General features: G+C 36.5%; 1 protein-coding gene across 1 annotated transcript; it reads right to left on the reverse strand.

Annotated features, from left to right (window-relative positions):
* Positions 1-344: 344 nt before the first annotated feature.
* On the reverse strand, positions 345-11136 carry ZCCHC4 (zinc finger CCHC-type containing 4). Its single transcript, XM_082758639.1, has 13 exons — positions 11017-11136; positions 10768-10886; positions 9379-9461; positions 8467-8742; positions 7857-7937; positions 7484-7556; positions 6358-6508; positions 5767-5867; positions 4385-4506; positions 3689-3764; positions 3135-3186; positions 2270-2414; positions 345-573 (listed from the first exon to the last, which is right to left on the reverse strand). Exons 1-13 carry the CDS (start codon positions 11132-11134, stop codon positions 450-452), a joined length of 1521 nt encoding a protein of 506 aa, XP_082614765.1. The 5' UTR covers positions 11135-11136; the 3' UTR covers positions 345-449.
* Positions 11137-11544: the final 408 nt, after the last annotated feature.

The following is an 11544-nucleotide window of genomic DNA, read 5'->3' on the forward strand; positions in this document are numbered from 1 at the left end:
CCTCCCCCGCCCCGCCGCCTGAGGGGAGCGCGTCCCGCTCTGAGGCGAGTCCCCGGTTTTCTTCTCACAAAACCCTACTGTGAGAAAAACGGAGCTAACGCAGCCTGGATTCCTAGGAGTTTGTGCCTTTCCATCGCTCAGCCTCGCCCCATGTTCACCGGTGTGTACCCCGAGCCGCAGTACCCACTCCCACCCCAGTACACCTGGCCTCTCAGCAGTACTCCTGTACTAAAACAGAGACCTAAACACACAAAATTGTGACATTATACAAACACACGGTAAAGAGCGTGGTTTATTTCGCACCTCTGCTCCAGTAATGATGTGCAACAACAGAACTGTCACTTTAAATCAGGTTTTATTTTGAACGTTGATATTAACATTAAAAAAAAAAAAAAAAAAGAATCAAAGCCTTTCCATAGAAGTCTCTTAAATAATTATATATCAAGAGGTCATGTCTTTTTTTTCTTATTCTTGATTTTTCTTCTGGAGAATATGGCGTGTTTCATAGCCAATCTTTTATGGATCCCTATCTTTACCCTCTTCAGAGTTTTCTGTCTTTGCTTTTTGTCAGCTCTGTAAAGCAAGAAAAATAAACAGATTAGAATAAAACAGGGAACAGACTTTTCTACATTTGCTGATATTTTATATAATCTGTCCATATAAGTATATGAACTTCAAAGTACTGTCACAACAAGTTCACAGTACGTTCCATCTTATAGCATTACGACATTTAATGTTCCTAAAACTGTTTGTCCACTTTACTGCAATTTATTGATTTTCATTTATGTATTCATTCAGCATTTACCTTTAACTGCCTATAGGAAACTTAAAAAATGCCACTGACCAAGTATAAAACAGCACATATGGACTTTTGAGCTGAGAAGGTTATGTAAGAATATATAATAGAAAGGTGTAGAAGAAAACAGATAAAGTTTAATAACATTATGAAGTGCAAATATGTTACCCAAATAAAATTAGTAAGTTATTTGTTTTCTGTGCCCTACAAAGGATGCATTTCATAGCACAAAACATTGAGTAATTTTAATAAGTAAAATATTTACAGGTGTTTCTATTAGACAAATGAAACACACATTATTTTCAGTAAGAAATCAGCTAAATAAAATACTGATAGCCTGAAAGGACTAAACCATCCCAGTACAAGATATACCTGACTGAAGAAACAGATGAGGTTTCATGAATTTCTTTTAGTATCATTTTTACTTTTTTAAGCAAACAAAGAACTGTTAAGGGAAGGAGTAACATAAAACAAAATATTGCTGCATTTTAACTCTAATACTCCATAACAAAATCTTGGATTAATGTCATAGCAGGACATGAAGCAATACACCTGTAGTCCACTACAATCTAGCAGGCAGCTGGTGAACATCTTGATGCTGACCCAAGAGGTTAACTGCCTGAATCTCACTACCCAAGAGAGGTACATCATTGGGGAAGGAAGATCTGCATCTCCACTGTTAGTTCCATTTAAGTCAAGAATCACAAACAAAACCATACAACCTGCAGGGTAAGTTACAAAAGCGTGGGCCAACTATCCCAAACTGGAATAACTGAGCCAACTGCTGGACCATCTCTTAGCAACCCCCCTTCCCTCTTTTCAGTTAGTTCTTTCTGAAGACTATCAAATAGACTTCTTGTCTATTGACATATATATAAGTATGCACTTGTGTATGTTACAGAAGCACGGTCATGGCAGAATAAATGTAATTCATGTCCCCCTTATTAATTAAAATATTACATGGTCCAGATTTAGACCTTACTGCAGCGAACACTTGAAATACCAGATTGAAAAAAAAACCAACAACAACATTCTACAACAAAGCAAAAGAGACTAGAAACAACAAAAACTGTGTAGCGCCCTTCTGTGAGAAATCTGAAGGGGATAAAAGTTTTACATTACTTTAGATTAATTTTGAATGTTCTTGGCAAAGCTATGCCATGCACCATTCACCAAGTTTGGGATCTGTATAAATCCCTTTTGAAGAAGTCATAGTTAAGGAACTGGAAACTATAGGAAGTTACCTGTCTAAATGAAGCTGGTTTTTATCATATCCTCCTTTAGCATATACTCCCCAGCAACACAGCAAGTGTTGAAAAGCTGTCTGAATATACTGGAAGTGTTGAAAATACTGAAAAGACGGCACCAGCATGCAAAGCCTAAAATTCTGTCTTCCTAAATTATTTCTATGAAATAGGGTCAACTCTCATCTGAAAGCTATTTTTCATTATATTAATACAGTATCACACTTACTGGCATGATGTTCTAGTGCGGGAGAGACTGGGACAGGTACTGCGCTTGTGACCTGCCTTGCCACAAACAAAACAGCCAGCATCAGTCTTCTCACAAGTGTGGTTTTGAAGAGCACAGCAGTTGCAGTTGTTACAGTGAAACCAAGCTGCAAAACAAGTAACATGACTTACGATCTTGAGAAGGTTCAGTATTATCATTCTGAAGCTGAGTTTTAAATATAGGCTGTTTTATGAGGTTTGATATTTTGTTTTACTTTTTCAGGGATATAGATACTCATTTTCTGGTCCCTTACCATACTTGATAAATATTCATTAGAGATACCGTGTAACTATTTCAATATAACTGAATTATTTTGTTGTTAGAGCTGTTATCCTGTACATGACCTTAACATGAAAAAATGGCTCACATGTTAAAATGGTTTTTCAAAGATACAATTTCTATACTGGCAACCATTTCAAATGGTTGCTTCAGCTAATAAAACATCACTCTAAATACAACTTCATTTGTGTATGAAGCATAACTTGATCATGCCCTCACAAACATTTTAGCAATTGCTTGTGTGTTTATAAAATTCTAATGAAAAAGTTTACAAAATTAGGAAACACATGACAGCTCAAAATATTTCAGTCTTCCCATAACAAATATAAGTCTTAAGAAGAACTGAGGTGTATTTCCACTGTGTGGAAATAACTACATTATCTTATGGCAACTTGTGTAAAACAGATTTTTCCTTTAAGTTATGTCTTCTGTATGATCCCATTTTACTACTCTTACAGAATATTTTCTCTTCTGATTTGTCATCTCAGTTTCTTTGAAACATACCTTAAGTGTACTTTTATTTAGAGAAATATTTTTCTGTACTTACAGGGTTTTACACATTTTTTGCAAAGACTACAGTGTTTCCATTGTCTACCATCCTGCAAATAAAAGATGAATAAATGCAGTATTTGTTTTAAAAAACATTGATTCTATTTTAAAACTGAATTTCTAGTACATGGTCCCCATTATTTAAAGAAACAGGTCCTGTTTAGAAAGGACCATAATTGAAACACATCAGTGTTGAGAATCTGTGACAACCACAGTAAAATGACTGCATTTTGAAGTTAACAAGTTCTACAACTTCTGAAACATAAGAAGAAAGGTATGTGTAAAACAGACCACTGACAAAAGGTGTGGTCTTAGCGGCAAGCAGCTAACCTTTCCAGTCCTCTTTCCAACAGAAAGGAATCAGGAAACAGAAATTAATTCCCAGCAAGTTATGAATGATGTCCAGTGAAGTCAGCAAGACTACCAACTTGAAATGTCTGGGGTTTCCCAAGGAAATCAGTATCAAAATATTTTTTGTTACCAGACCAATTGCTACAGAAGTTATTAGACTATTGCTAAAATCATCACCCAAAAAGAAGTCAGAATACTTACTTTTGATGTACATGAATTGCATATCTCACAGTGCTGGTTGCCAGAACTAACGTATCGTTTACATATAGCACAGAACCTGGTAAAAAGAAAACTGTAAGTGTTTGGGTCCATTACTTACTAAAGAAGCAATATGAATGAAATTTATACAACAAAAATAAACATAAGGATTACAAAATCACTTTGCTGAATCAAAGATTATGTTTTTGATACATAAGCCACCACTTATGCCTAGAGCTTCAGAATCATTCAAACACTGCACAAAAAAGCAGTAAAAATTCAGGTGCAGGAATTCAAATTAGCAACATATTTTTTGCAGTAAATTGAACCAAATCCCATTAATTGATCTCAATCAGTAAAATTCATTCATCCCTGATGCTTCTCTTGGTGTGCATGTTATTAACTAGTGTCTCAACGAAGCTGATTATCTGGGACAGCTGTACATCTCCATCTCCCAGAGGCGTACACATTTCCTATCATTCCACAACGGAAAATGTGAACTCCTTCTGGATGTCCAAGTCTCCTACACATTTTTTACAGAACATGTGACCTTACACTTAGTGAAACATGCTCTTGAACCTGCCATCCAGACGTTTGGTATGACAATACTGAAGAGCACATTCCAAAGTCTTTTGGAGCCTTTATACCCTAATTAAAAATAAACATTCGTTCAGTCTTTTGCCTGTTAACACAACTTACCTGTAGCCCTCTTCTACAGGAAGTACAATCATACTTGGGGAGAGGTTCGTGAAGATACGGACAGGAGACTGCCTGCGACCAGTCTTGCCATGTTTATATAGTGCATGATTATCATAGTCTACCTAGAAAAAAACATCAATTTTTAAAAAGAAGTCTTATATTGAATGCTAAGCACAGACAGAACTACTTGCATATTTATTCTCTTTATGAAATTGTCATTTTTATCTAAAGGACTCTAACCTCAAATTTGATTACAAATTCTACAGCAAGTATTTTGCCTCATTTCTTTTTAAATTTGTGCAGCATAATATCAGACTAGACTCAGGAAACCAAGTTCCCACCACTGCAACTATCCTAGTTAACTTCTCCCTTTTTATTCTTTTGCATAGGGCATCTGAAATAACATTTTGGTTGTTTTATACTAAAGAAGGGGTTGTTCTACAAAAGTGCAACCTATTAAAAAAAAAAAAAAAAAAAGAACTATATTGTTTGTTCTGTCCGGCAGAACAAGAATTGATGTCCATCTTAACCCATCTCAGAACAATTACGAAGTTGCAAACCCAATTAGCACTGCTTTTTCCAGCACTGCCTCCTAAAACATGCCCCTGAAATTCTCGTCTTTGAACGCCCATAGGAACAGAATCTAGACTAGCATTAGTTTCCAGTTTTATTCTAGGAATTCCATTCTACATAATACAAATATGTTGTCTGGAATACCCATGTCAAATTTTAAGGAGACTTGTTATATAAGAAAATAAAATTAACATCATCAATACACGATATAACTCTCAAAAGTCACTGATGTAAACATTCTTAAACAACTTGTAGAATGAATACGACATTAGAGAAACTGTTGCCAAATTCTCTCTTTATCATTGACAACTTCATTTATTATGTAATTCCAAAAACATCCATTGTAATTCTACTCTTGTCCCAGTAGTTCTGGATAGTAAAGACCTTAAGCTTTCTTTTTACCAGGGCTGGGCATTACCCATCAAGCTACTGACATTTCAATAACTGGGTAAAATTAAACACTCTTCCTCAAGCTACCTCTTCACTTCTGCAATATGCACATGTTAAAATTAGTGCAAATTTTGTCATGCTGAAAACATTTCAGAAGAAATGAGTTAATGGAGAGGTGACAGACAAGCTAAAGGTATATAATAAGCTGTAGGAGTGTGACAAAGTTATCAAAGGTATGACTAATACAAATACAGAATCTGGGGTTCACAGGATGAGCATCACATGCTTTGCAGTGCCTCCAACAGAACAAAAAGTTGAGAAAGGCCCATCTGTGGCTAATATCATCATATCCCCTTTCATCATATTCCTGTTCACACTGCACAACTGAAATTTAGCAAATTAACTGGGCTTGGTCATACCTGATAATCCATCATACTGAAGCTTGGGAAAAATTCAAGAATACGAGACTCAAAGAAGTATGGAAATATCCAGAACATGGGCATCTCTTGGTTCTCATAACCTTGTGATGAAAAGATTTAGATTTACATTAAAAAAAAAAACCAAATGTATGTGAAGCATGAAAAAAAATACAGTAAATGTTCTGAATACATAAACATACACATGTCACTCTGGGCATAATAATTAGTTCTTTTAGGGGGCAGGAAGTTTTTGGCATGTTTATGTATACTGAGCTTTTAAGTTCCATTTACTTCTAACAATTTGTATCACCTGCCTAGGTTGGTAAGAAGTGTTACTATTTTCATAGCTTATTCTTCTCTATCTTAAAGTCCATTTTAATTGCAAAGGGGATTTGTTAAAAAAAAAAAAAAATGTGGCACTTAGAAGAACTTTATTATCACAAAGGTAAATTAAACATATGGAAGTTTATTTTTAGAAATTATGAGTGCGTTGGCATTCACGCAAGTCACAAGAATTACAGACTTTTAAATAGGTACTTTTTCCTACAGTGATGTTACAGCTTAACCCACCTATCTGGTTGTAATACATACCTTCTTTTTCTGTCTCCTTCCACATTGCCATCAGTTTTTTAAAACTGGAAGCCAGTGCTTCCACTAAACCTCCAAATGGGGGATCAGTCACCATAATAACTCTTTCATCTTTGTCTTGATGCAAGAATTTCCTACAAGTTTCATGTGCAGCCTGTAAGAAAGATTAATTTCTAAAAATGTAGATTAAAGAACTGTAAAAAGACTGTATTGGCAAGATAATTATTATTTTAGAAGTTTCAACTTTAACACTGTTGGTTATTTCTTCTTGTGTATATGAACCCTTCCATTTCATCCTAGAGGATTCTTTTTTATTTTCAAGAACTTGCTAAAGTTAGGCTTTAGAATGAAAAAAAAAAAAACAAAAAAAACCTTATGTACACAGTGTGAAATGTACTGCACTGAGCATGTTTATACAAATCCGTGGCAGCTTACTAATAATGGCAGGAGAAAAGCAAACGATAGAGGAAATTACTGGGCTAAGTGCTTTGAAAAGTGTTTGGAATTAAATTACACTATGATCCTCCATAAAAAAAAAAACCAACCTACAGTAAATGTTCTATTGTAGCTGCAAGTTTCCTAACAAACTCAAGTACTTAATGTGCCATTTAAAAAGAAACAACAAATTACAAATTCAGCATTTGTTTTACCTAGGACACTAATTCAACTTCATTTTATGACAAATTTAATCTTTTGACTCGCTTGCCTGGTATAAACCAGGACAACCTCCTCTTCCCTCCCACCAGTACATCAGTGAACAAGTACTGGAGCATCCACTGGGCTTGTGAAGGCTGGGAACAAAACAATTAATTCTGTGGTAGCAACACAGAAACAGGGCTAACCAATACTTATGTAAGGCAACAAGTCACACCAAACTGTCTTTTAGGGAAAGCTGAGCTAAGGTAAGTAAACTTAGCATGAATTTAACATGCAACTTATCGTTGAACCAAGTGGGAAAGAATTCATGAAGAGGCACTGGTATTTTTCGATTTCCAGTATTGTTGACCGCTTTCATCCCATAACAGTTGCTTTCTAACAAACCATCTAGACTTGACCGGATATTCTTACAAAATTCTGCATCAACAACATGTACTTCTTTACAAAGCATTCAAGAAATACTTGCTCTTACCTCTCCACCAAAAAAATAATGATTAAACATGTTGTAGTGGCAGAATTCATCCTCTGTGTAAAATTGTGAATACCTGCAAAATAAGTTTTAACAGTAACAGAAAAATAGAAATATCTTCTTGCCTGCCCTAAGGGGCATTTACAGTGAAAACAAGACCTTAGCAAAGAAGGTTTTGATTACTGACAACACAGTACCAGGAATTATAAAGTACAATTATTTTTTCTCATAAACTAGCTGCCATTTGTGTATGTGTGTAGAAGTGGAGAAGAAAGAGATCGTAAACAGAAAACAAACACCAATTTATCTTTTAAAGTATTAAAATACAAATATTTGCACATATTCTTCAGGCAGATAAACATTTATCAAAACCTACCTGAAATCAATATCTAGCAGAAGGCTTCTAACCCTGAAATCTTCTTCTTGTGATGCTTTTGACTGGATCATTTCATGAAGCCTGAAGTATAATCGGAGCAAAGAGATTTAACATATAATCACTGGCTTCAGAAAATATCTTGCAAGACAAGAATGTCTGGTACTTTACTAAACCTAAAACCAAACAGATAAAGAAAATGGAGTAATCTGAATTTGAATAATTCTACTTAGCTTATTAAAGTTAGAAAACTATGTTAGTCTTAAAAGATGATACCTCAGGTATCATCTGGTATCATCACTAGTGGATCACCATGAAAAAAAAACACCAAACCATAAGCTAAGAAACTTGTTATCCGTTTTGTGAGAAACAAAGGACATTTAAAAAATAGGTGGCTGGGTGGGAAGTTAACTGCAGTGCTGCTACACTCTTCTTGTGTATCTTGTGAGCTCTAAGCAAGGTCCCGCTAGATGCCTGGATAATTCCAACCAATTAAAGCATAGTGAACCTCTTATAGGAGAATCTTAGATTATTTAAATTTTAAATATTAGTAAGCTGCACAGTTCTAAGACAGTACTATTATTTGAAAGCGTAACAATCCCCACGGACGTACCTAGGTGTTCCAACGCAGAGCACTCGTCTAAATCCTAACGAAATAATAAGGTCCAGTAGAAACTGGCAACTTCTGTTTGCAAATAAATACTGTGCATTTGTTTTTTTATTTTCCAGTGGATACAGAAGTTGACTGGGACTTCTTAACTGGGCAGTGGAGATATCACACAGGATCTGGTGACTGGAATGTCTTCCCCATTCAGCTGGCAATAGCAGTAGCTGACATTCCTGGCAAAACCTCCTCTTTGATAACGACAACAGAACAAAATTCTCGTACCTTTAAAAAAAAAAATTTTGAAAAACCCTCTATAAAAGAAATGAAAGAAGTTTCATATTTTGTAATACATTTAAATAGGCATGTTGCTTAAGCTGCTTTTATAAAATTCCACTAACTGCATGTCAACGAAGTACTTTTTATGAAAAAAAATATTCAAAGACATTTTGAAAAAGCCTCCCCTAAAAGCACTTGGCAATAATACACTGGCCAAATACATTGAGAGTTCCCAGAAAATAACTCAGTTACAGAGCAAAGCCTCTGTAACAACTACCAGCAAGCAGTCCTGTATGCTTATACACAAGACTCTCAGATTATTATTAGCGTACTGCATTTGTGTCTTTTCACACTGAAAGTTAGGAATAACTTTTTGAACTCACACCACTACTGACCTCTTGCTAGTACATTGTGAGCATTAGCGTAAGAAGTATATATATTTTCATATATATAAATATCTATGAAAAAGAAGACAGTTCCTGGGTCAAAAACACCATGTTATAATTAGATGTTTCATGCTATTTACTTTTTGCAGTCAATCATTTATTATTTTTCTAAATATCTCTATTATGTCCACATTCAGAGTACCTTAACCTATGTAAGACTGATTTTTCCTAAAGAAAATGCATTTAGAAACAATACCTTTCCACATTCTGTCTGTGAGTAAAAGGCGGCTGATGATTTCTATTATATTCTTCACGTGCTGCGAGCCTAGTTTCTGACACCTGAAAAATTTACGTATATAAGAAGTTACAAAACAAACAGGTATCACTGCGTTGTAGATTCAATTTCAGTATTAAACAAAAAGGATCAATCAAAGGTCTCATGGTTCAGTTATCCTGCTCAGGAAAACTATTACATTCCTTGGATTCCCCACTCAGAAACAAGCATGACTGCGGTGTAGTGGCACGCTGCGAAACAGAAGTCTCTCTGAATTTAATCCATGCAAAAACAATAATAATTTCATTCTTCTACCACATGTAATACTGGGGGAAAAATCTCAAAACATGTTTATTATGCAGACAGAGAGGGATGTACTGTCTATGAATGCATTCCAACAGCTGCATTCCCTCTGCAGAGCTATGACCTTACCCTGCACGACTGACAGTGGAAAAGCATCTCAAGTCTTGTGTGTGCTGTTTTTTTAAAAGCACGTCAGCTCTGCTGATTCTCTTACTTTGCTTCCACACAACATACTTGTTTGTTTTATAGTTAACAGTTTCAAGACATTTATACAAAACTTAGATTTGTTTAAAGGGTGAGACAGGGAAATTCAAAGGAACAAAAGTCCCTGTGACACAAGTGACCTTAATAGTGAAATTTTACTAGGAATACCATTTAAATCAATACAAGTGATTAACCACTTAATGTTCACTTCATAAAACTTTTCAACAGTAGTTAGGATAGGGTTGAAAAGTTTATGAACCCAAATAAATTCCAACCTGTCAACGTGTTGAGGACAATACCCACAAGATACTCATTAATGTAACACAGAAGGGAACAGAATGCGGCGTACAGAAGCCATGGCAAGCTTTCCATCAATACACACCAATCTGAACTTTGTTGCCCCTCAGTTTTCTGACCAAACATCTTTAAGAAAAGTGCTGCAGATCTTCTGAGACTACTGAGCATCCCACTGGCCCCACTATTTCGTGTATTTTACACACCATCTTCCTATCTCCACCACGCTTTCTGTCTTAGCCATGGAAGATGAGAACCACTTGGAATGAGAACTATCGTTTTTTGTTCAACATCTCATGGTATTAGCAAAATTCATAACTTGAATTCCTTAGTGTTTTGGTGATACAGAAACAAACACCAGTTTTGCTCAAAATGTACACAGCCTTCCTTGAAAGCTATATATGAAACACTTCTCCACTGCAAGAATAGTCCACTACCTGAATACAAACTATTAGACGAAATTTACAAAACAATTGCCACGGATTTCCAGAACATATTTTTTTTCAGTTTTCTGTAAAATAGAGCAAAAAATCCCCAATGTTTACTTAGTCTGAAGCAGCCCTCGCTTACCTTCTCATCCTCCCACTGGAAAAAGTTACAATCTTTTCTATCCCTACAAGCCGAGCAAGCATAAAATCTTCTCCCCTCCTCTCTGCCGTGGCTGACCTTTACGAAGAGGAGCGCCGGACCTGCGGGACAGACGCCATTACACCTCGACACACGGGACACATTTTTAACATCTTTAACACCCCCGGACACCGCGGTCACTCAGTCAGGGCCCCCAGAGCCCCTCGTTGGGACTCAGGACCCCATACTCACCGTGTGGGCAGCTGGGGGCGCCGGGCACCGCGCCGAGCAGGGCCAGGGCCGCTCCCGGTGCCGGTGCCGTCGCCTGCTGCCGACCGCCCCCCGCTCCCGCCCCGCCGCCGGCCGCCATCTTCCCGCCGCCTTCCCGGCAGCCCCGCGGCGGGCTGGGCCTCCTGAACAAATTTTATTACTTATAACAAAAATAAAAAATAAAAACGCAACTCCTCCCCCTGCAAAAGAAACACGCCCCGAACACGCTTTACGTCAAGGTGATGCTTCTGCCAAAACTGCCCTCTTCCTAACGTTACGCCGCTGTTAGTCCGATGAAGTCCTTAAAATTAAACATTACAGTTGAGAAATGCAAATAAAGGATGCTTAGCAGAAATAACGTTATAAATTGTGGAACAATTCTGGAAAAAAAAATCACCATTTTTTACTTCTCTGCCCTTCTCTCAATAAGGATTTCTAAATCTACAAATGGGGTCTAGTGCTACAAGTACTCTGGTTGAAATACCAAAATTAAAAAATAAATAAATAAAA

The sequence above is a fragment of the Aythya marila genome, assembly GCF_965140915.1.
Source record: "Aythya marila genome assembly, chromosome: 4".
In the NCBI taxonomy this organism is placed as follows: Eukaryota; Metazoa; Chordata; class Aves; order Anseriformes; family Anatidae; genus Aythya; species Aythya marila.